A 25,927-nucleotide genomic window follows, 5' to 3' on the forward strand; every position below is an offset into this window, starting at 1 on the left:
TCATGCTATCACAGCAGGGATGCACTTCTGAAACATATGAAAGAGTGACACAGTGCATACAAATTTTCAGAAAGGGGGAAAAAATAAGATTCCTCAAACTGTTTCGAAAAGAAGGGCCAAAATATATATTATTTTAAAGTTTATAATCTATAATTTTCACCAAAATTGCAGGCATTCTCTAGTTGGTTAACCTGTTTTTATTTGCCATGATACTTCTCCTTGAAAATAAAAACAAGACAAAAAGAACATAAGGAAGTGTTTAGTGTTATGTTGGAATATAATTTTTTTTTTCCTGAGGAAGATTAGCCCTGAGCTAACATCTGCCAATCCTCCTCTTTTTGCTGAGGAAGACTGGCCCTGAGCTAACATCTGTGCCCATCTTCCTCTACTTTATATGTGGGACGCCTACCACAGCATGGCTTGCCACACAGTGCCATGTCTGCATCCGGGATCCGAACCGGTGAACCCCGGGCTGCCAAGAAGCGGAACATGTGAACTTAACTGTTGCGCCACTGGGCCAGCCTCGGAAAATAAAATTTAAATGTTTGAAAATTCAGATATTTAAAAAGCATAGTGAAGACATTTTCTATGAGCTAAAGGTTATAGGTTTACTAAAAAATAATATTTCATTTCATTTAAGTGATCCAATTTTGGACTTTTCAGTCACAAAATATGGGGAAGAATTTAAAAATTGATAATAATTTATCTCTAAATTTAAGAACATATTGTGAGCTGGGAGGGAAAACTAATTCTTACTACATTGTCATGGATATTAATTTAGCAGAAGATCTATCCAGAACAGATTTAAGTCATAGGTCTATTTATTTTTTCCCATATATTCAGAAATCATGGTAACAAAATAATTTTTAATCAGCATTTTCATTGGTTTCCCAAAATTTGAACATTTAGTGAAAATGTTTATAGTTTAACAAAACTGCCATCACTCTTCTTACACTTACCAGTATGACAGTGATGCTGCATGAGGTAACATTTAAAAGCTTCAAGAAATAGAAACAGTAATCCTCCTTTATCTCAATTATTTGTAATTTATGGCTTGTCTAGAGCCTCACTTCTTCTTTTGGCCCAGTTTTATTTTTCTTCAGGTCTTAGGGCCTGAGCTCATCTAGGTAGCTGTTTCATGCCCATCTTATACAGTCTTAGTGATAAATAAATCATTTTCAGACAGGTTTGGCATTAATAATCTTTTTTCCACTTAAAGAATATTACTGGTCATACAAGTAGACACGGCTATCTGTCTGTCTCAGACACAGAGATGCAGATCACAAACATCTGCTTCACAGTATATAAATATCAAACTAGAAAATTTTAAATATTTCAAATCTCCATAATTACTTTTTACAAATAAATGGCAGCTTGATATTAACTTGGAAATGTTATATCTGTACCAAAACAGTACAAAAACCTAGTAAAGTAGTATATTGGGGGTTTTATTTTTCAGACATTCCACTGTTCAAAATAGCCATTCAGTGATACAGAGATTATAAGGGGCTGAGAAAGGAAGGTTAAGAAGCAAAATAAATAAGTAAATAAATAAAACAAGCATTTAGAAGCAAGCAACACATGCAGAACAAGCAAGAGATTAGTTTACATGAAGAAGAGGCAACTTACATGGCTGTTGAGAAGAGAGCTTCTGTGAGTGGACAGACCGTCAGACTTTTGCAGCGTCTCAATCGCCATTTCAATCTGATAATAGATGTCATTAAAAAAAGGGCTCAAGACAAGATAGTAATAAAAGGCTCACCAGAGAATTTTTGATAGATTCTTTAAAGTTCAATTTCTTCTTCAATGGTGGCTAATGAATAGCTCTCACTAAATGTGTATTTCCCCCACCCTCCCCCGACTCCCGGAAAATAAAATAAAAATATGCACACTAATAATAAGCCCAATCACAAAAGTCAACCTTTTTGAACATTCTGTAATTATAATCAGAATGGAGACTCGAGGAGCAGGAACCCCAGTGGATTTTTCTGGTTATGAGAAAACATTCTTGACTTTCATAGTTCAAGATGTGGGAATGGAAATCACTCTCTTTCTAAATAGTCTCCCACCTAAAGAGTATTTAATATGTGTTCTATTCTGTCACGAAAGGAAAATCATACTGCAGATTTTGTGTTTAACACGCATTAGTATTTTAATGCAAATGTGCAAAGACACCTTCATTAATGTTCAAAAGCTACTAAATCTATCCATCCCTCTCTTAACCTTGTATAAAAATTTAGAAGTGGAGGGTCATTACTACGAATAAACATTAAGATGTAATCATGGTCCCTACATTATATTTTAGGATGTGGTGGTGAGGCAGAGCTATGAGAAATGACAGCAGAAATGGAATGTAGAAGAGAAAATAATCCAGAGCCAACAAAGAAAGGGGACAGCCACAGGAACAGTTTTATTCCATGTAATCTCAGCACACCATGAGCAATCATAACACCTTAATTAAGTAGTAGGTGCCAATAATAAATGAGATTCACTCTTGACAACCTCATATTTAAAGACACCTATCTCTCAGCTCCTAGCACTATAGCACGTACTATAAAATCAGGTTCTGAACATCGTGCATTTGGTTACCGTAATATATTAACGATATTAACTAAAATTAAATAAAAAATCAAAGTCTGTAAGAGAGAAAATCGATTTCATTATTTTTATTTGTACCGTCTGATCAAATCAACAATTCAGTATAAGCAGTAATAAAAAATCCTTAATGCTTTCAAATGTAGTCAACTTACTTATACTTTATGTTGACTATGGAAATTAATGATGCCTTGATATTTTAACATACTACCTCCCTCCACCAAAAAAAACAAAAGAAAAGATGGATGGCAATATCCACAGCAAAGTTTTCTTTTTGTATCAAGTTTCCAATTTCTTTATGGAAGAATACTTTATATATAGAATGTTTAATCTCAGTTATACCAACATTAAACCTAATTTTCTTCTAAACAACTTGGGAACTAATAGCTTTAATTTTATTTTATATTACTTCCCAAGTTACTGGCTCTTCTTCTCTAGAGTTAATAAAATGTAATACTAAGAAGAATGTTAGGTTAGAAATTATGGAAAAAACATTCTTAAAGTAGATACTAAAATAATTCATAAGATGATATACAATTTATTCTATTGTTAAATTTTTTTAGATCACAAAATTAAGTAAACTGGCTTCTAAAACATTCCCTCTGCCAGATGGAACGTTAATGTAGTTTATCATTATACTTGAAAATAAACTGAAGAAAGTGATATCATACGAGCAAGAAAAGACACATTACAGAAGGAGTAATACAAATGTATTGAGTCACAAACATTTTACCAAAATGCTAATGTGAAAAACTCTAAAGGACCTCAGTATTCATATCTTAAAAGGGCATCAATAAGTGCTCTTGTTTTTCAAGAAGAAAATATATCAAAAAACAGCTGCAAAGTCTTATCCTCCTGTGACTTTAAATCACTTCTAGGAAGAATTTGCTCACAACTCTAATTTGCTAAAATACCTACATTTTCTTTAAAGTTTGAGTGTGGAAAATCTGAAGTTAGATTTCAGTCCACTAAATAAAAATAAAATGATCTGTATTTTGTGATTTTATAGGTTTAGATGGAAGTTAAAAATTATCTGAAATATATTAGCTGAGGAACACTGAGGGAGAAATCCATGTCTGGGTTTGTTTGTTAATCAGCAATTTTAATTTCCTTATGACTAAAGGATTAATGGTTGTTGTCTTTTACAATTAAAAAGTGGACATAGTGGCGGTCCCATGGCGTAGAGGTTAAGTTCACACTCTACTTCAGTGGCCTGGGGTTTGTGGGTTAGGGTCCCGGGCGTGGACCTAGCACCACTTGTCAAGCCACGCTCTAGCAGCACCCCACATAAAATAGAGGACGATTGGCATAGATGTTAGCTCAGCAACAATCTTCCTCAAGCAAAAAGAGGAAGATTGGCAACAGATGTTAGCTTAGGGCCAATCTTCCCCACATATACCCAAAAATAATTAAAAAATCATAAATCAAAAGAAAAAAAGCGGTCATGGTAAGTAAACATTTTCCATTTCTTCCTTAAACTAATTAAGCTTTAGACTATGAGTGTATCTTAGCTTATTTTTTGGAAAAACCAATTCTCTGAACTAAGGTACGGCACTGAGCTGTCTCTCTCAGTAAATAATCACCCCAGGGCCGAGTCACCAATGGTGTACGTATCCTCCCCATGATTATCTAATGCTAGGATACATGGTGCTTGGGAGTTTAGACTGATTCATGATGATGCTGGACTACTGCCTCATAATAGCATAAGAAGTTATGGTAACTCCTCTGACATCAAATGGTGGGGTGCTCCATTTGAGATGAGATGTTCAGGCTTACAGAGCATTAAGTGAGATTGGAGTGGGTGATACTTACAAATTCCGTATGTGCAAGAATAGGTAAGAAACTGATATGCATTCCAGCCACTATGGGCACACGACTTCTTAAGGAAAATTAGCCTTTTCTGGAAGATGAAAGAATATCCTTAGCAAAATACTTGGGATGATTTAAAACCTTCCAGATTTACCAGTTAAACCAGGATTCCCATGAGAGAATGGGAATCTACTCTGAGGGTAGTTATCAGTTAAAGATAGGAACCCTTGGTCCACTGCTACTGCAGAAACATTTTCAGAACCTGGAGAAGAGCATTTTGCACTGTGTTTAGACAGGCAACTCAAATGTTGGAGGAGTGGCAGGCTTCTAGGGCAGAAAAGTGATAAAGATCAATGAAAAGTTTTCCAGCCTTAGGAATTATATTTGGTCTCAAAGCCTCAGATGCTACCCTGACAGAGTACGTGGCAAAGTCTGAAGAGTCAAAGCTCAGGTAATGTAGAGAACTGCCTACATTCACACGTCAGATTTCCTTCTGACCACGCATTAGCAGGAAGTTGAACAGCCCTCTTTGTAGCATGCCGAATGACAAGATGCTATGGAGCCCAATTTGAAAAATCAGACCTGGCTGAAGCAGCTTGCTGAGAGAGTAGTTCACTACTCTAGAAATTCAGACTTCATCTGAGAGTGCGGGGACGCCCATGAGTTTTGCTGCGAGTCAGGCTTAACTTGGATGAAGAAAGAGAAGAAGGTAACACCAGTTGCTATGGAAAAATAATGTCTGGGATCATGTCACCAGTTAGGAATTGGAGAATTAAAGTAAATACATGTGTGACTCAACTCCTCAACCAAAGGTTGAATTCTCAAAAGACAGAATCCCAGGGATGGTATAAGTGGGTTTCCCTCATTTGGGCAAAAGGATCTCCACACGAAGTCCGGAGTGCTAGCAGGAGACTACGCCAATTACTTTGCTTCTGGTAGAGAAAGTGTCATGTTCACAAATGTGATAAAAATATGACCACACGGCAATAAGCAGACCTTATTCTTGTGCGGTAGATTCAAAAAAAAAAAGCACGGGCCCTGAAAGGCAGAAGAAACTCCTATTTGTTTTGAGTATAGCAAATACGCACATCTGTGGCAGACTGCACCAGTGAAGGAAATCTTTCCTGATTTCTCAGGAATTAGGATCAGAAATTCAGAAGAGGCCAGGGAGATGTTATATTTCATATCTAGGAGAAAAAACATAATAAAGCTCAGTGGAGCTCCAACAAAGATAGTGCAAACCCTCTAGGAAGGACCTGAAGGGGAGAGGGCGCTTACTACCTGATGGGGAACAGATACACAGTATGACAAACATGTGGCCTAAAACTCAGGCTGCAAACTCTTTTGCAGTCACTAAAATGCTAATGCTGCCTTGCTGTAATCAAACACAGATGGAGAGTCTCCAAGCACCCAGGGTCCCCCTGAGGTTTGTGCGATACGCAACCAAGAATCAGTGTCCCAAAAAGGACTTCAGAGAAAAGTCCCACTCAAGCCCTTAGGAAAAGACGACGGCAGAGGGGAGAGAAAGGATTGTATGATGTCTGGATGTCCAAGAAATGTTGCGTTTGTATTCTCTTTTCCCAAGCTCAAAGAAGGGTTCAACACTGTACTCATTCTAGGGTAGGCAAATACTTTCAAAGAGAAAAAAGTAATAAGAAAAACGCCAATTTCCCCATTATTTGTAATTCCCCATTGTTATTCATAATTGGTATTTATAGTTTGGCACTGCCTCCTAAGGAAGGAGAATTCATAGGATGGCCCTTTGTTTGCAGACTTGCTGCCAGGCTTAAGTGCTCTGCTGAAGGGGTGAGAGATTTAGAGGAGACTAGGATCTGAGAAGACTGGAGCTGAATGCTCACTGGGAGAACAAACACACAGACAGGGACAACAAGACGGTGCAAAGAGGCTCTGCGTGACTGTGCTCTGCAGAGTGTCATGCTAAACCTTCAGCTCTTTCTCCTACAAAATCTTCAGTAAAATCTATGCCACCCACAGATACTCCAGACACAAGAAATCAAGACTGGCTGGAGCACAGGGTTCATTTAGGGGCAGTTGATAAATATCAAAAAGGTAAACCTCAGTTGGAAGTGCAGGGCAATGTGAAGAAGAGCTGTCTTTTACATGAGTTACATGGGGCAAATAAGAGGCTCCCCTGGACATGTGATTTATATATACATTTATGTACATCTATTCAATGGCCCAAATAGGATATCATGTATGTGGACAATCAGGACTTTCTCTAAATGTAAATATCGACCAATCATTTCATTACATGCTAATAAGACAAAAGGAAAAAGAACAATTATATCATCTTATTCATTGTCTTTATAGGTCAAGGCATATTCACTTGACTATGAAATGGCTTTTTAATCTTTCTTAAAGACTAAAGGTCAAGATTGATATATTCCACTACCACTTTAATTAAAATTGGTCTCATGGTAGAAACTGTCTCCTTCCCAGAACTGTTAAAGAAAGTGATTTAAAAATAGAATACTATAATGCTTTATGATTTATAAAGCCTTTTTACATTAATTCTCATTTGATCTTCACAGCAACTTTGTGAAACAGGAAAGGCAAGCAATATTATCTCCTTTTCACAGATTAGAAAATTGAGGCTCTCTGGGATTGAGGGATTTTCTTGAGATTACACAGGAATTAACTATGAGATAGGAATCCAAGATTTATCACTCTAAGTTCAACATCATTTCCATTTGATACAAATATAATATGAATATAAATCAAGTGGAAATTTCTCAAATTGTTTTAATGCAACTATCTTCTGAGGAGCAGCTTGTAAAATTAAAATTTGTTAAATGATTTATTGTTAACAAAAGATTTACTTTCTAATAAGAACGGGTTTAAATATGAGTGACAAGCATTACTTGAAAATGATTTAAAGGTGTTCAAGTTACAAGGCAACAAAAAGTTTTGAATGGAAAGTTAAATTTTACTCATCACAAAAATAGTTATCCTTAATGTATGATGATTGCATTTCTTGTTAATACAAGTTACTCTGTCAACCTTACCAGTTAACACTTTCTTAGAGAAACAGCATTTTAAAATATTTATTCGTCTATTTATTTATTGAGAAACAACATTTTCGTTTCCCTGTGAAAGAATAGTAAATTCTTAGAGAAACCCAATGAACAGAATATACTTAAGACTGAAAATTTCCTTTTGGGTAATTTCTCGAACTCTAAGACTTCACAATTTGTTTGCATTTGAGATCAAGTAAGACAGAAATATTTCTACTTGGTGGCTTTTGTTCAGAAAAGCTATCTGTGATTGCTGACCTGAGCCTGTAGCCACTGCCCATATACCTGTTAGAAATGACAGCCTCTTGGTTTACATGTGTGTGGAAGGGGACTTCCTACAGTAAGCACTTCACCAGGAACATCACAGGAAAGTACACTCTCACTGTGCATTTAATCTACATAATCGCTATAACAGAGGTTTTTGTCAAAGTGTAGTCCTGATCACTTGTTAGGATCACCTGGGCACTTGCTAGAAATGCAAAACAACAAGAAAAAATAATGGAGATTCATACCCAGATCTCTCATCTATGTATTGCTAATGCTTTGATCTCTACAATTTGCCCAAAGCAGTGATTTTCAGAAGGTAAGGTGCAACCCATTCATGGGTTACGAGATCAATTGTGCGGGCCCTGACCAGCACAGTAAAAAAATTAAAGAAATCAAATACAGTAGAAAATAATCAGATGTCCTTGCACACACTGGATAAGCATTGTTTCATGGAACGTTGATTTCAGTCATCCGTATATGCATATACACAGTCATATGTGTGCATATACAGATGTATACTCATGAATGTATGTATGTATGTATCTATATGAGCAATTGGATCACAATGTAAAGGCATTTCTCATTGTAGATTGTGGCCTCAAAGCTTTCAATCCTCTGCACTAAGCAGTGACATCAGTTCCCTTCTAGTCATTGGATCCCTTCTTCCAAGGATCCACAGGTGACTCTTCAGCCCAGGAGCCCAGGGAACACAGAAAGAAACACTCCCACTGAAGCTACGACTCTGAATATGATACTGCTGTTTAAGTTGTATATTCAAGTGATAATGGAAATCAACACATAAATATGTTACTCCACAGCAACGCTGAAAAGGAGCTTAACTGTGAGAGATTCAGGACAGGTTGTTCTTTTAACTCTTAAAAAAAATTTAAAATGCCCAGAAAACACATCCAGCCAGCTTTCCTTTTTATCTCCTCTTGAACTAGAAAGTAGCTAAAGATGGAATTTTAATCTTACACACTAAATATTTACAGCAAAGAAGTTTTAGGTCTTGCAAATGTTTAACTATAGGAAATCTTTTTTATTCATTGATAATCTTACAATATCTAGAGAAAAATGTAAAATTATTACGCTTTCAACCTGAAGTTTTGGCAATTTTGTACCACCTGAAGCTATTCTTAAGTATTTATGCGAAAAAACATTTGGCTAAGAAACTTGCATAAACTGAATGTGTTCTGAGAACACTTGGTTTAAGCTGGTGGATTGAAACCAAGACTGTTGTTTCGGACTTCCCCTGATCATTCTGTAGAGCCCACATCCCTCCACCCTCGTCAGGACTCTACGAGGCTGGCATTACCAGTTCGTGACAATAAAACTAGTTTCTGAGACATCAGCTGCATCAGCACTCAGGGCTAGAAGTACCCTTCAGGAATGTAAGCCAAGCTTACATTTTCAAATGTAAAATTTCAGATCCGCCTTTTGCAGATTTTTCTGAGACCATTTTCACTTTGTATTTATTTGATAATCGCTAAAATAGAGATTTTCTCTAAATGTGGTCCTGGGTGAGCACTATGAGAATCACCTGGGCACTGGTAAGAAATGCAAATTCTTGGGCTCTTCCTCACACTGAATCGAAAGTCCTGGGTGTGGGGTCCAGCTACACGTTTAACCAATGCTCTAGAGAATGCACACTCAAGTTCGAGGAACACTGCACCAAAACATGATCAAAATGTTTTTCTTTGCCAGGGTTAGACTGCAACTACTACTTACGGGAGATTTAGCGAGGACGTAATGGGCATTCCTACAATGGTGCTAACTTCTTAAAGGGTGATTTTGAAGCCTCAGTATTTGAATTTTTGCTTCTTTCACTCTCTTGCTACCCTACCCTACCCAACCTCTAGGCAATTTTGCAATTTATATTAGCAACATAATCAGAACATAAGCACAATTTTGATGAATCTAAAATTCAGCAATTCAAACATATTAACATTTGTGATTTAAAAAGTAATGCGGTGGGAGAGAAGATAAAAATAACCACTTAAAAGGTGTCTGGGGGCTATTTGTGGATTTCCATTTGTGCCTTGGAAGATTAGGTAGCTTTCAGTGCTGGAACTAGCTCCATTACACATATTGCAAACCTTTATATTCATACAAGCACAGTGCCTGGTCAATAGTAATTGCTCAATAAATGTTCGAGACAGTGAGGGATTAAAAAAAATAATCCAGACTCTAAGTACATGAATACAAATACAAAACATTCACTTTCACTACAAAATACTGAATAAGAACGGCTCTAAAAATCCTTACCAAATTTAATGCCAGTTTTCATTCTCTAAACTTTCAACAGTCTAATAAAGGAGGACTTTTCCTGAAATTTAGGGTTAAGGTTTAATTTGAATTGTGACATGTCACAGTCAGCCTTTATATTGGGCATATAAAGAAAGGGTTGTTTCAGCCACAAGCATTTGGGGAACATGACCAAATAGACACTTTATAATCATTAAGAGCTTGCCTGAGACTTTTGAAAATAATAAATCACTTTTTGAATAGATAGTAATATATTCACATGCCTCCCATCTTTTTTCTTCATGTATTCTTCTAGAGATATCTATGTGCTTATATAAGCACAAATGTACGTTTCTATTTAAACACACACACACAACACACACTACTCCTTGCTTTTTCATTTAACAATAGGTTTGGAGATCTTCCCATATCAAAAGTGTATATATAAACACACATACACACACACACACATATATACTGACTCACTCGTTTTAAGGGCTATATAAAATTCCACTGAATGGACAAATGCAGCAAAATTTATTTACTTATATCCCTGCTGAAGGACAATTAGGCTTTTTCCAATCTTTTTCTACTACCAATAACTATACACTGGACATAATTGTTTATGCAGCATTTCACTTATGTAAGAGAATCATCAGTAGGATAAATTCCTAGAAGTATACTCTCTGGGTCAAAGGATAAATGTATTTTCAATTTTGATAAGAATTTCCATGTTGTTCTCCAATCCTGTGTCAATTTAGATTCCAATCAACGATGAATGAAAGTGCCTCTTTCTTTCCACCTTTGCCAAGGCTTACTAACTTTTTCAACTTTGCCTGTGTGAGAGATGAAAAACAGTATCTTTTTGTAGTTTTTCATTTCCTTTTCAGTGGACTGCTTATTCTTATATTTTCCACATTTTTCATCTGTTTTTTTCTTATGGATTTATAAGAGAGGTCTATATATTAAATAAATTAGTCCTTTGAATACAATGTCTCATAACTTTATGCCAGGTTGTTGCTCCACTGTTGCCTTTGTTCCCATGGTTTTTGTCATACGGAATGTTTCCACTTTTATGTAGTGGAGTAGATCAGTATATCCTTTGGAGCTTCTGGATTTTACATCATGCTTTCCCACTCTAAGAGAATAATAACACATTTTCCATGCAAGGGAAATTAATCTTGGTGTAAACAGTAATGTATGGAACCAGTCATTTTCTTTTCTAAATAGTTATCTAGTTGTCTTAAACACCATTTATTGATAATCCATAATTTCTCCACTGACAAGCAACGCCACCTTTATCATATACTATATTCCTATATGTATTTGGCCTATTGACGGTCTCTAGTCCATTACTGGTCTATACTGGTCTATTCATGTGACTAGACAATTGTGGGTTTTTTTGTTTTGTTTTTAAATTTTTTATTTTTCCTTTTTCTCACCAAAGCCCCCCAGTACATAGTTGTATGTATTTTAGTTGTGAGTCCTTCTAGTTGTGGCACGTGGGATGCCGCCTCAGCATGGCCCAATGAGCGGTGCTATGTCCGTGCCCAGGATTTGAACCGATGAAACCCTGGGCTGCCGAAGCAGAGCACATGAACTTAACCACTCGGCCATGGGGTCAGCCCCCTAGACAATTGTGTTTTAATTATTATTATTTTATAGCATGTTTGAATTACTGGTAGGGCTGTTTCCATCCCACCCCACCCTCCATTATTTTTCTTTTTATAAAATTTTCTTCATTATTCTTGTATGTATATTTATAAAAACAGCCTTGTATTCTTGTATGTATATTTATAAAAATCCACTGGTATTTTGATTGGGACCATATTAAAATATTTTAAGTCAACTTAGGGAGATTCAAAATGTTTGATGCTGAAACTTTTCCAATTATTCAAGCTTCTTTTTGTGTCCCTTAGGACCTTTAAAAACTTTTATTCAGCAGCTGAATCTTACACATATATTTTTAGTTTATTGCGTGGTGTATTTTGAATTTATTATAAATAAGATCTTTACTTCCATTACATTTTCTAACTAATGTTTGTATCTAGAAAAGCTGTTGATTTCTTTGTATATTAACATTATACTCAGTCACCTTACTAAATTCTTTTATTATTTGTTACTGTTTTTTCATTTGATTTTCTATAATTTTTATAAGGTATACAATCATATCATCTGCAAATTCTGACCTCTTTACCTCCTTTCTATTTCACTTCCTTTTCTTTCTTCTTTTTCTTTTCTTTTTTTTTTTTTTTTTGCTGAGGGGGACTTCCTTTGAGCTAACATCCGTTGCCTATCTTGCTCTTTTTGCTTGAGGAAGACTGTCCCTGAGCTAACATCTGTGCCAATCTTCCTCTATTTTGTATGAGGGATGCTGCCACAGCATGGCTTGATGAGCTGTGTGTGGGTCTGTGCCTGGGATCTGAACCTGCAAACCCCAGGCTGCTGAAGAGGAGCATGAGAACTTAACCGCTACACCACTGGGCCGGCCCCTACAGTGTATTTTAATTTGGCACCAACACCATTCATATTTTATCTGATTACCTGGTCTCCCTGTGTGAAACTTAACTGGTTTTTTCCTTCGAAATCTATAGCAGTTTCAAGTTAGTAAATTAATTTGAAATTTGATTTATAGATAAAAGAATCAAGCAAAAGTTACTCAAGAGGTCATCTGGAATAGCTTATTTGCATATTTATAAGTAGAATGTACAAACATCACTAAACCTTCTGAATCTAGATTTCATATGAAATAGAATCTAGCCATTTCTGGCATGTTACAACACACCTGTGTTCCGAAATGCTGTCTCAGTATGAAATCGTTAAAAAAACAAAGTAACTCATTATTTATATTTTGCTTTAGAAATTCAGGGGAATCCATAGGCTATGTTCAGGAGAGGCTGAAGGCCCATGTCACGCTATTTGTCTTAACATGCTAGTTTATCAAGATTTCTAGGAGTGGAATGTCTCACAGCCTTAACCATAAAATGAGTGCCTCTAGACCTTATCAGCTTCAAGGCTGGAGCAGTGTAGAACTGACTGACAGCTGAACAGAATACAGATGAAGCCATGGAGACTATGAGTCACTCAAAGTCCCATTTTATTAAGTGCTTTGAGAATGAGGTCCCAGAACCTTCAGTCAATTTAGGATTTAGTGCAGAAAGCTAAAGATTCGTGGTACTCTCTCTGAGGAGATTCATCGGAGGGATTAAGTTGGCCTAGGAAAACAGAAAATGCTAAGATTATAATGAACAAATACACTTCTGCCAAAGTAAGTGGAGAAGTAGTTTTGTTTGGATTTTTTATTGTCATTTAGGCTAACTGGAAGACTAAGAAAATTACTTAAAATAGAAATTATTTCTTCTGTAACATATAAGATGCAACTGTGATCTATGTATAATTTATGCACACTTCTAACTTAAAAACTTTTCTTCCAAGCATATCTTTATATATGATATGTGAAATTAAACAGAAGTTTTCGTTTCATGTGATTATGTTGCTTTTCTGTCTCTATATAGCCATAACCAGTAATCTAACATTATTTTAACTGTTTCTTTTCCCTTTGGGAAGATAGATAGGCAGTTCAGCTCCCTCTAATATAATCATTTCCCATAAATATAAGCAAGCCCTTCAAGTACTGATATGTAAAAACTCTCTAAGACATACTGTTAGGTGAAAAAAAAGCAAGATGCAGTATTTTTGTCACCATTTGTATAAAAAATATGGTAATGAGGGAGAGAGACACTTTCTGCTTGTATATTTATAGAATATCTCTAGAATGATACTCAAAGAACTTGACAACATTGGTTACCTTGAAGGGAAAGACCTGAGGAACAGGGGGAAGAAAGAGACTGCATTGTGCACTTTCTTATATTTTTTGAATTATGCAACTTAAGAATGTATAAGTAATTCATGTAAATAAATTAATAAAAATTTTTAAACAAAACAAATGGGCATTGGTACTGCTCCAGCAAAGGAATAAGAAGGCAAAATCATTTTATGGGGTGCTAAACATATTCATGTCCTTAAAAAAAGCATTCCCTTACACCAAATCCATAAATATGTAAACCCAAGGATAAAGAAATAAAAGCATCTACAATTCATAAATGAATTCTTAGCTTTCTATAGATTATATAAGCTAGGCTAAACTTTTAGTTATATAGCAGCAGATGGACATACAAAATTTCCTCCAAACAACTGAAAGAAATTACAGTATTTTACGTTATTCTAAAGAGGTAGAGATATGAACAAAATTAATCTAAACACATTTTCCTTGTGCCCTTTGGTGGGATCTAATTTTAGCAAGAGGCATTTAACATATATAATTACTAAATGTATACATAGAAAGGTGTAAAAATTAGCTTTCATATCACAGTCTCAAGAATGATTAATGCAATCTTATTTAGTTATCAGTAAGAAAAAATTTTCCATAAATAACCACCTAATTATAAGAATATAAATGTTATTTTATGGAGGAGTAAATAAAACTTCTTAAAGCAAATTGCTAATTATTGTATAGTCTGGTATAAGATAAACTATGTTGTGATGAGCACAAAAATATCACCAACTACTAGCACAAATTTTTGATCCTCAAATGCAAATTGTGTTCAGGTTCCAAAATTCTAAAATTCTATAAACAACACAGTTATACAGAAAAATAATGAATAAAAATAAATTAAGAGTTTCAAATGAATAAAGACACACAAGGAAACATTATGGAGATGTAGTTAGAAGGAAGATCAAAGTATAATGAGTTCAGAGTTTGACTGTAGCAAATTCTTTTACCTTACTGTCCTTGTGCTACTGAAATATTAATAAACAGATCCCTAGCATTAAGTTAATGAAATGTAAAACATTTATTCAAGTAGTAACTTAGTTGAACTCATATCCAGTGACGTTCCTCTAAAAATGTTACATAATCTTCCGAAAATTCTTATTTAATATTATCAGCAAGAAATGCCTTTTAAATGTGTGTATATATATATATATATATATAAGTAAAAACATATACATATGTAATTTGTATCCACAGGGACTCCATTGACTAAATTAAAGAACACAGTAAGGAAAAGAAGAAATAGCATTTTGACCAAATGTGATTATTGGTAGTTTGCACCATAATATAATCATCAAATATCATTTAACTTGTTACCATTAATCTTTTGAAAAATTCTGACCTCTCTGTGTATCTTGGAGACTGAAAATTTTTACAATGCATAAGCAAAAATGAAATAAAACAGCATTATCATTTAAAATTATAAAACTAAAGTAGATCATATGCTCAAATAAAAATTCCCCATTAATGATTCAGAGATCCTTCTAGTATAAGAAAGATAGTTGTATATTGAATATTAGACTAGGTAAGAAAATTTTCCAAGTGCTAATCATTTATTTTTCTTAGTAGTGGCTTCAATTTCAAATCATTCTCTTTTTCACTGGCCTATCTTGAGAAACTGATTTGCACAGTGGAGTAAACTTTTCTTTGTGGCAGGAAATTATTCCTGATAAATTTAAAGGAAAGTATTTCTGTGCAGATACAGGTCAAATGTAAGAGAGTCAAGGCAATTATTCTGCGAACTGGTGCAGAAAATCTTGCTACCCAGGAACTGAGTAAAGGTATTAGGTTTGTGTTATTCCCACAGACTCACATTTAACTAGTTTCACATCAACTGAATTAAGTGACTATACATTCCGCTTATGATAGGCTCTAAAGGAATGGCCCAATTGACTATCTGCCAGTCAGAAATTTTGGCCACAGTATTGGCTACTCCTACACAGTGAGTTGCATCAGGCATGCTGTAGGTGACAGGACAGCCAGAAAAACTGAACTTACATGGCACAGTGTGGCTCAATGTTTGGAAGGAAATGGTTTGAGTCTTGACCAACAAGTTGCTAAAGATTGTGTGCATGTACATTCTTTGCATGGTTCTACAAACATGAAAATATTCAAATTCCCTTTAAAGACATGGCACCTACCAAAAAATCTTGAGTTCTAGGAGTCCAAACAATCAAAGAGTTACCAATTTTCTAACATTTGGCAAGAGGAGGATGGTAGGAAATCTTTAATAGGTTTCATGGCACTTAAACTTTGTTAACTTTACTGGAGTAACAGATGTGAAACCGTAAATTGAGAATCACCACCTCACTGTGAATGAAGCAGATGAAGCTCTTCAGCATGACTGAGAGGGGGATCGAAACCAAATATTAACTTTGGTAATAGATGCAGGATAAAACAATAAACACTAGCAGGTGTACATTAGATAACATACATCTATCATATGCCATTATCACATGTGCTTTGATGAGGGCACCTTGCCATTTTTCCATGCAAGAGCTATTTTTTTAACTCTTATACTCCTTTTGCTAAAAAGGAAATTCTCTTGTAAAAAAGAAAACAAAAAACCATCCTTAACAACAGAATCTTAAATATTAATGCTTTTTTATGTGTAAATTAATATGTACAATTGATACTATGAATTGGTGGTTGGTTTTTCAAATAGTTTTCCACTATTCTCAGTTGTTATAATTCAGTTATTTTAAGTTAGTTTAATTTACCAATTAATATAATAAAAATCACACATCAAATTTGTGTAATGGACAACTTAAGGAGTATTGCCACTTTTCATACTCTATATAGAAAACCAAAGTGTATCCCTTACCAAAGGAAAAGAAATCAAACTATAAAATTTACGCTATTAATGTTTGAATCTGTATTTACATGACCTGGAAAATCAATTTCGTTAACTCAGTGACAGAACTAGTAAATTCAGTAAACCCATATTCAGTTGATTAGGATGTTTAACAGGTAGCCAGGAATCAGTGCGAAGGCAAGGAGAAATAGCAGGAGAAGGTGAAGTAAGAGAGGGATGGGGAAGGTAGGGACGGTATGCCAGCATGAGAGAGGGCGGATAGAATGAAAGTGGGAAAGGACTCTTACTCCCTGTTTTTCACTTTTCCTAAGGCCTTGGAAAGCGGCAAGTACTTCCCTTTCCGCTGAAAATGACTTTCTGGGTGGCCCTTCTCAAGAGCACCTAAAGCAATGGCACCTGGTCTCTTTTCCTTTTACAGTAAAGGTAGAATTATTTTTTACATCTAGAACATTTTACAATTCCTTTGTAAATATTATGATTTTAAAGCTGGGAGGAAATTAGGAAACCATTTAATCTAACTAACCCATTATTTTATTAATAGGAGAACTGAGGTCCAGAGAGGTTATGATTTAGTTTCTAATCTACATAAATATACTGGTGTGTGTAGACACTTTAGAATGCTTTATTAGTGTTATTAAAAGCAAGAGACAGATATGCATAAAAAATTCTTCAAAAACACAAAGGAAAAAATTACAAAAAAGAAACTCTCCACTCAGAACTGCTAGTGATCTGAAGTTAGTAAGAAGTAGTGAACTAAAAATAAAGGACTTAAACAATGGATTAGGGAAGAGGCATTAAATGACGAAAGTATGAACACGTAATCATTACAAAGAGAAAAAGCAGATACAAAATACTTAACAAGCACATACTATGTCTTTAAGAAAATCCATAAAATGAGAAATGTAAAGCCTTTCATATTATTATTTTCTACCAAATTTGTTTCTACCTCTACTTCATTATAAGAACAAACTATGTGATAAGATGATGAAAAAGGGGCACATGCACTTAATTCAAATCCCCAGCCTCCCTTCACATGAAACATCTAGATAACCAATCCCATTGCTACTTTAGCTAGGTAGTTCCAAATGATTATTCTTCTTTATATGCTTAGTTGAGGTGAAAATGGAAGGCTTGGGTTATGGAGTTTGATAATACCAAATTCTACACAGCTGTCTATGACTATTTCCATGACATTATTTAAATTCATTAAAATATCTTGTGTAAAAATAAATGTATTTATTAAATTTTAAAATCTTGAAAACTCAAATATGTAGATGTGTTCCTAAGATATTATTTGATCATAGCCATGATCAGAGGCAATACAAATATTTTTCATTGGAATTACCTAGATTAGTGCTTCCCAAGTGTCCCTCTGGTAGAATGCAAAATGATTGTACATATGGCACGTGGGTAAATTTTTTTTAATTTAATAATTAAATTTTTAAATTAAATTTTTAAAAATTTAAATAAAAATTAAAAATTTTAATTTTACTATTTAAGTATGGATTTTAATACACATTAGAAAATATTTTTTATTTTTGTATTTTAAGAGTGAATCAACTAAAAAAATATGTTAAGTAAATAACAGTATAGACAGATCCATGTGAATATGGCCAAACTTGAATGTCTAAGGTCTGGGAAATGCTGCCCAACATAAAGTAACTTCCCCGATGATGAGCTAACATAAATATTATTGGCAAAAGATATGAAAATTCCAAAAAAAGTTATATTTTATTCTCTATATTACTTCTTGGTTTTATCTCTTAAAAAGCCAGTGTAAATCAGCATAATATAAAAGTGAGTTCTTTCAGTAGAAATTTGAAGTATTTTACTCAATATCATGGAAGAAAGCCAATTAAAATCACCATTAACGAGTATGAATCACCTCTCTTACGTCACATTATTAACAAAAACTTCTTCCTAATTCATGTAACTGTGGGGCACATATCAGTAACATTCTGCATAATATGACAGGTACTACATTCTGGATAATACCACAGCACTAACACTGCTCAACACATACTAGCCCCAGCCCAGTCTGTGTTGTTTTTTCCCTCCAAAGAGGAAAATGTACAATAGAGGCTACTAAGAAGCTACATTAAACAAATAAAAGCTCAAATACTTACTGTCGCTGGGGAGGCCCGAGTGGTATGTGTCACTGAATGACCAGAATTCTCCATTGAATTGCCGATCAGATAGGTTCCGCCAGAGCTGCTGATGAGTTGTCCTCCCGTGACGCCCATCTGAATCCCACCAGTGCCCACCATACTGTGGGACGAGACCACGGTAGTCACTTGTGCAGAACTCCCTTGAGTATCAAAGTAATTTCCTCCAGTGTTTTGGCTGTACATCTGCGTTTCTGTGTAAGGATAGGTTGTTGTTCGGCTTTAAGAGAAGAAAAAAGGAAGAAATTACTACCTTATTTATATCATCTTAATTTCTTCCAGCATGAATATATGTTTAAAATATATCAGTTAGCTTAACCTTTGGAACATGGTGAATTTTGTATTTTGTACAAAACTTCTTTCCCAGAAATAGTTGGGTTTACTTTCCAAATTAAAGGCATAGTCCTTTCCTAAGTATGTCAACACTTCTCTGTGCTTTGGAGAGTTTGCCCTCTACTGGCGCCTACCTCCAGTATATAATCTCAGGTCTCTTCCCTCTAAGAAATCTTGCTGAGTGACTTCTTCAATTCCTTATAAAACTTCCTGCAAATCCCAGTTTTAGAAAAGCTGGGATCAGGAAAGACTGGGGGCTGACAAGTCAATTCCCCATGGTACTTCGAATTCCCAGGTGCCCTGCAATAAACCTCCAGGACTAAGGTAGCTTGCATGGATCTCTTTCTTGCTACTATAAGGATCTTGGGCAAACAGTTCACTCACTTTGGATCCTGAATCCCTGTCTATGTACCTTTCTCTTCCTCCACACACAAGCTTCTTCTTGATGAGATGACTATGTCACCTCTTCACGTCCTCAATTTCCACTTCCCAAGAACTGCAGTCAAGCTTCTGCCCTTAGCCTTTCACTGAAATTGCTTTTAATAAGGTCACTTGTGACCGAATCTAAATACCAAGCTAAAAGGCTGGGGTCAGTCCTCATCTTGTTTGACCCATCTGCAGTATAACATTGCTGATCACTCTATGTTGCCCCTTCCCTCCTTTTTCTCTTCTGGTTAAGCTTATTTGATTTATTTTTCATTTGCCATTGACTATAACTTACATCTTAATATGACTTTTGCTTTTAATTTTTATTTTGAAATAATTATAAACTCACAAGAAGTGGCAAAAATAGTACAGAGAGGTATAAAATACTTCTTTTTTAAAAATTCAAATATCGAATTAAAATTCCCAGTTCTTTTGTCATTCTCTTCAACTCCACATTCCCAGAGCTAGCCACTACTAACAATTTGGTGTAAAAGTTTTCAGATATTTTCTATGTATATATAAGTTTTGTCTTAACCTCTCTTGTTCCCTAGTTTCTATGGCATTTCTTTTCCACTTTTTACTTTTTTTCACTACTCCCTTTCAAGAACCTTTTGGAGGCTACATTTTTCTGGCACTTTGAATACTGGTATTTTGTGAGGTGTCCATTTTTAGCTCTCATTTTTATTCAGACCACATACATTTACCATACATAACCATATACACACTCATAGTCAACAACCTTACATAAGTTGATATCTCCACTCTCTTTACTTTCTAGTTATACATTAAGAATCTTAAATCTGGGTTTCTAACAGCCACTTGGTTATCACTACTAGAAAACGCCATGATATATGGGAAGTCCCATATGTAAAATTTAACATATGACTAAAAAGAAATTCCTCATCTCTCTTGCTCTTTTTCTCATATTCCCCCTCTCAGCAGAGGGCAGCACCATCATCCTCAGCTTTGGAAATTATTGCTGACTCTCTCCTCACCTAAGTCCTACTAATTTTACCTTCTAAATAATTCTACAATTCTCCTTTCCATTCTTGCACTCACTGCATTAACTCACAATATTCTCCATTATAATTGCCTTCTAACTGGTTTTCATTCCTCTAATTGGGCTCTCTTGCAATCTATCTTCAATTCTGCTACCAGGGAAATTTTTCTAAAATGCAAATATGAAAATAAAACCTCTATTAAAAACCTTTCCATGATTCTCTCTTGCTTTCAGAAGGAATTCAAAACCCTTGATCTGCCTTACAAGAATGAGCAGGGCTGGTGCCTACATAATCTCCGGATTTGGTACTAGCCATTTCCTCAAATGTTTTCTTCACTCACACCACACTGACCATTTTGTTGGTCCCTCTAGAGGGCCATTTTCTCTTGCCTTCCTGCTTCGTTATGCAGGGTTTCCTCTGCCTGGAAGCCTTTACATTTTTCTTCACTCCTTTCCTTTGTCCTCATCATCTATAAACTCTCAGCTCAAGCATCACCTTAATTCAGAATTATTTTTCTGCAGCCCTTCCCCTCCATGGCCATTCCCCACAGAGCTATCAGATTTTGTTCTCTGTACTCTCTTAACACCCTGTGCACACCTGAAGTATAGCTCTCGATAAATTTATTGCTGATTTCCGCGTGTCTTTGTACTCCCATAAAATTATGTTTTATTCTTATCTGTACCCTCAACACTTACAGTTGCTAGTACACAGTGGGCACACTAGTCAACAAATAAAAATATAATTCTATTTAAAATATATTTGACATAATAGCCAGCTACATAAATTTCAAAAACAAATTTTTTTTGTTTTGTTAAAATATGAGAGACTTTACTAACCTATTCATAGATTTTTCTGTATCATTTAAAAGAGGCCATTTTTACTCATTACAAATTACACTTGTAATATAACTTCTAATGTAAATTTTAGTAAAATAATAATAGTGCATGGAAAGTATTCCACACTGGGTAAGTTACTGCTTTCCAGAAAGAGCCATCACAGATTCAGGTATAAATTTTAGTGTGGAGTGATGACAGAAACAACTCCACAGAGAACATGTTTTTATAGAGAGAAAAATGCTGTTTAAAATACATACACAGCTCTTCTCATCATTGCTGAATTTCCCAATTGGAAATCTTATTTATATATTTCTTTCATTACACATTTATTTAATAAAATAAAAGTTATGTTGATTTCAAATTTAAGTAAAAAGAGAAATGAAATCATATTAATTTACATCTACCGAATATAATAGTGACTCTATTTAACTGTAGTTAAAATAACACAATCTGATACTGATATTTCAGTATAGCCAAGTAAGGCATAAGAATAGATGTAAGACAATAAATACTTTGACAGACGCACGACATGGTGCTGGCATTCATTTCACAGTCCTAGCAAAATGCCTAAGCACGCTTCCTGGTAGTAAGTTGATTTCACAAATAAAACAATATTAACTAATTATAGCTAACATTTACTGACAATTTACTGTGCAACAGGCACTATTCTATGTGTTTTTCAGGTATTAACTCATTTAATCTTCATTACAATTCTATGAGATAGGTACTGGTATAAATCCTATTTCACAGACAAGGTGAATAACTGAAATTTGGATAGTTTAAGCAGCTTTGTCCAAAGCACACAGCTGGTAAAAACTGGATTTGAAGTCTGCACTTAGCCCATACTCTCAACCATTTTGTCACATAAAAAGAACCTAACTTTATATGTACAGCAATGGTATTTGTGAACAACTACTGAGGAATAGCACTAACAGGTGGTACAGGGGCCATATGAACTTTCTCCTGCTATTTGGGATTGCTTTAGCTCAGTGTTTACTGGCACCACAGTACTCTCCTCTCTTACTCAGAATGGGATCTGCAGACGTACTCACAATGGTAGAGAAAGAGAGATGGAAAAAGCGGGACTATTTTGGAGGATACTTAACACCACACATTTGGATTTTAGAAGTTCTCTGACCAGGGAAGTTACTACTCTATCATAAGAGAAACATTCTAAGGGATTTACATCACTCTATCTTTTGGGCATGCCTCCTTTATATAATTAGTTCTCAGTAAACAATACTACTGCAAACAAATACATCACAGATGTACAAAATCTGTTATCTATAGCCCTCAAGTCAGTAGGAAAATATGGCAGCAAAAAGGAACCTACTTTGAATTCCATACTTCCCTCTGGCTGGAAATGATTCATGAGCTAGAACATGAGCAAAGACCAGGAGGAGGGTGAAAGTCACTAAAGAGTATGCCTAATCCATAAACTATCCTCACTACTCAATCATGACCCATGGGACTGAGGAGAAGGCTTGTCTACTGCAAAAACACACACTGGGGTAAATACCGGGAATTTCTAGGAGGAAAAAGACAATTTTATTAGGAAATGAAGAATTGTGAATTGTTTCTGAATTTGTCTCTGACAAATGTACACTTGCAATGGGAAATAGAGGAGACTTAAACATCAGATTGGGTAACAGAGGCAGACCATAATATCCTTAGTCATTGTTCTTTAAAGGTAAGAAGATAACTGGAGTCCTGTCCAGAGCCAGGCCAGAGTCATGCACAGATAAGTCCTAAAGGTCTTTTCCATGTCTAAATGCTCTAAGCTCCTGAATAAATACTGAAGAATTTACATTAAAAAAGAAGTACCAACAGCAAAAACAGTTGTTTCTTAGCTACTAGAAATAATGACACTTTAATTCTGATACCTCAGATCAGCTTGGCTTTCATATTGTATAATGAATACAATATGAGTTATTGCTTGCACACTATTTTCCTCAGAAGTTTCCAAAACCTATGGTTGAGAAAATTAGTCAATATTTGGCATATCAGATTGAAAGCAGCTAACTATTGCTGGACTGCACATTCCTGAAATGGCTAAATTCCCAAGCAACTCCATGCACATTTGAAAGATGCTGCTATTTTCCTTTTGTTTGTTCTTTATTGATGGCCACAGACTGTTATGAAAATAATGTGCTATCATTTCTATACAGAAGAGGAATCTTTCCATTGTTCTGCATATGTATCCTGTAATAAATGTAAACACATAGATATGTGCATACTTGCTGACAGAAGCTTCTTCATAGCTGCCTCTATGATAAGGTTCTATGTAAATCTCAGGACTCTGATGCATTGACTTCAGTAAATTAGTGCTGTTTGCACCCCACCATGCCTCAACATACACCCTGGCTAAGCATGACCCTAAATATTCCCTGCTTGCTTATTCACTAGGATGATTATGTCAATTTACCTTAGCTATAACCAATTTTCTATTTTCTTTAGCTTCAGGTGTCTTATCCACAAGTCCAGATATATAATACCTCTAAATTATGTGTTCTGCATTTTACCCGGGTTTTGAATATCCTCCCATCAATAAGCTAGTCATCTATGAAACCAAGCAATGGTATGAAAATGGTCAATTAAGGAAATACCTTGCAAATTTTACGCTATAAAATTTATTATGAAGATAGAATATAGTAATGTTGATCATTAAAATATCTTACATTGGTATAATGTTTTATTGTTTTCAGTCTACTCTGTACACATTCTTTTAACAAATATTTACTGAGCATCTGTTGTGGCACCTAGAACAAAAAGAATAAAACAGACATGACCTCTACTATCATAAAGGCTCCACAAAGAGTAGGAGGTCTAAATAAGACACAAAATAAGATAATTAGAAGTTTTCTTAAGTCTATCAAAGAAAAATTGCATACTAAAGTATAATAAATGGAAGGGGGCATATTAGATAGGGTAGTCAAGGAATGTTACCCCTGAAGAAGAAATACTTAGATTTAAACTAAAAGATGAAAGCGAGTCAGCCCCATGGGAAACAGGAAGAAAAATATTTCAGGAAGAGAGTACAGCATGTGCAAAAACCACAACACAGGAAAGATCCTGGTATTTAGGAAGAAATTAGGAGTCTAGAATGGCTGAATATGATGAATGACCAGGATATTAGAAACAAATGGGTTAAAAACATAGGTAAAAACCTTAAACATGCAAATAGTGTAAATAATTGTTTTAAAACTGTGGGTCACGATCCACAATTTTAATGGGCAACAAACACCATTAAAATAAAAGAAACTAGGCGCGAGCCCTGTGGCTGAATGTTTAGAATTCTGTGTGCTCCACTTTGGCAGCCTGGGTTCATGGGTTCGGAATCCAAGCACAGACCTACTCCACTCCTCAGCCAAGCTATGGAGGCATCCCACATGCAAAATGCAGGAAGATTGGCACAGATGTTAACTCAGGGTGAATCTTCCTCACCAAAAAAAAAAAGGAAACTAGACTAGATTAGACAATATCAGAGCATATTACACCTCGTAAGGATAAGAATTATTGTGAGAAATTTTTGTCTCTATCATATACATATATGGTGTGTGTGTGTGTGCATACTCATATGTGCATGTGTGTATTTATGGGAGTATAAAATGAATATCTAACTTTTCACTGTGGATAGAAGTTTAAAAAGTTTGAAAGCCATTGTTATGGTCTATGGTAAGAGTCTGGATTTTGTTTTAAGCTTGGATAGGAGTAAAAAGGCACGGGTAGGGGAGGTAGCGGAATGTTCTAGCCAGAGAAACAAGCTGAACAGAGGCATGAGGCCAGAGGAGTGATGGGAAACCATGAGAAAACGGCGTGGCAAACAGGGTGCAACACTGCAGGTGGGTCCTGTGAGATGTTTCTGGAACACGTTCGTTAGATATAATGACAGGAGGTGATCCTGTTAGAAGGTGTTTCTGGGTAGTGATAGCAGTATGTGTCTGATTGGACTAGACTGAGGAAATAAGAAATGAAAGGCAGCCAGAATGAACAACTTTTTAAACGTTTTCAAAAAGTCTGAGAGCACAAGAGGGAATTAGGAGAATTTGGGAACTGGGGGATCTGTTTTTAGGGGTAGGAGATACCTCATCTCACTTACTCCTCATAAAGTGACATCACACAGGTTAGCAATCGTTACCCCTTTTTTACAGCCGTGACCAGAATCCAGTGGCAGCACTGGTGGACAGCATCTGGGAAGGCTGCAGTGGCGTGGTGTCCCTACTGGACTACTTCTGTGGTCTGATTGTGTCTATGGTCTGACTGCTGCCTAATGTTGCTTATACCTGACTGTTTTTCAGCCTGATTCTCCAGACTTACTGGAAATTCTGAGACACAAATATCTTTCAATAAATTCTTTGTTTTGCTTAAATAAGCCAGAGTTGGTTTCTGTTGCTTGAAACCCTGTCTTAAACAGTTTCCCATTATGAAGTTTTTATGTGAGTCATCAAAACCCTGCATAGAAGTAGCCACATAATTCGGATCTTCAATAAATTGCATTCATGTGGTGTATAATCTCTGGCTGGCCAGCATGCACTACTTATTTGAGTTTCAAAATAGATCTTCTCTTGA

At 35.4% G+C, this 25,927-nt stretch overlaps 1 protein-coding gene across 16 annotated transcripts in view; it reads right to left on the reverse strand.

Moving 5' to 3' along the window:
- Positions 1–25,927, reverse strand: part of RFX3 (regulatory factor X3) — a 264,606-nt gene that overhangs the window by 78,984 nt on the left and 159,695 nt on the right. For 13 of the 16 annotated variants that reach the window (XM_070248213.1, XM_023627284.2, XM_003363998.5 and 10 more), the window contains 2 exons: positions 18,724–18,982; positions 1,630–1,704 (listed from right to left, as the gene is read on the reverse strand). In XM_070248213.1, the coding sequence (XP_070104314.1) occupies positions 1,630–1,704; positions 18,724–18,982 (334 nt within the window). The remainder of the gene's footprint in view (positions 1–1,629; positions 1,705–18,723; positions 18,983–25,927) is intronic. The other 3 variants (XM_070248210.1, XM_070248219.1, XM_070248220.1) reach the window with 1 other exon arrangement.

The sequence above is a fragment of the Equus caballus genome, chromosome 23 (genome assembly GCF_041296265.1).
Source record: "Equus caballus isolate H_3958 breed thoroughbred chromosome 23, TB-T2T, whole genome shotgun sequence".
NCBI classification, from domain to species: Eukaryota; Metazoa; Chordata; class Mammalia; order Perissodactyla; family Equidae; genus Equus; species Equus caballus.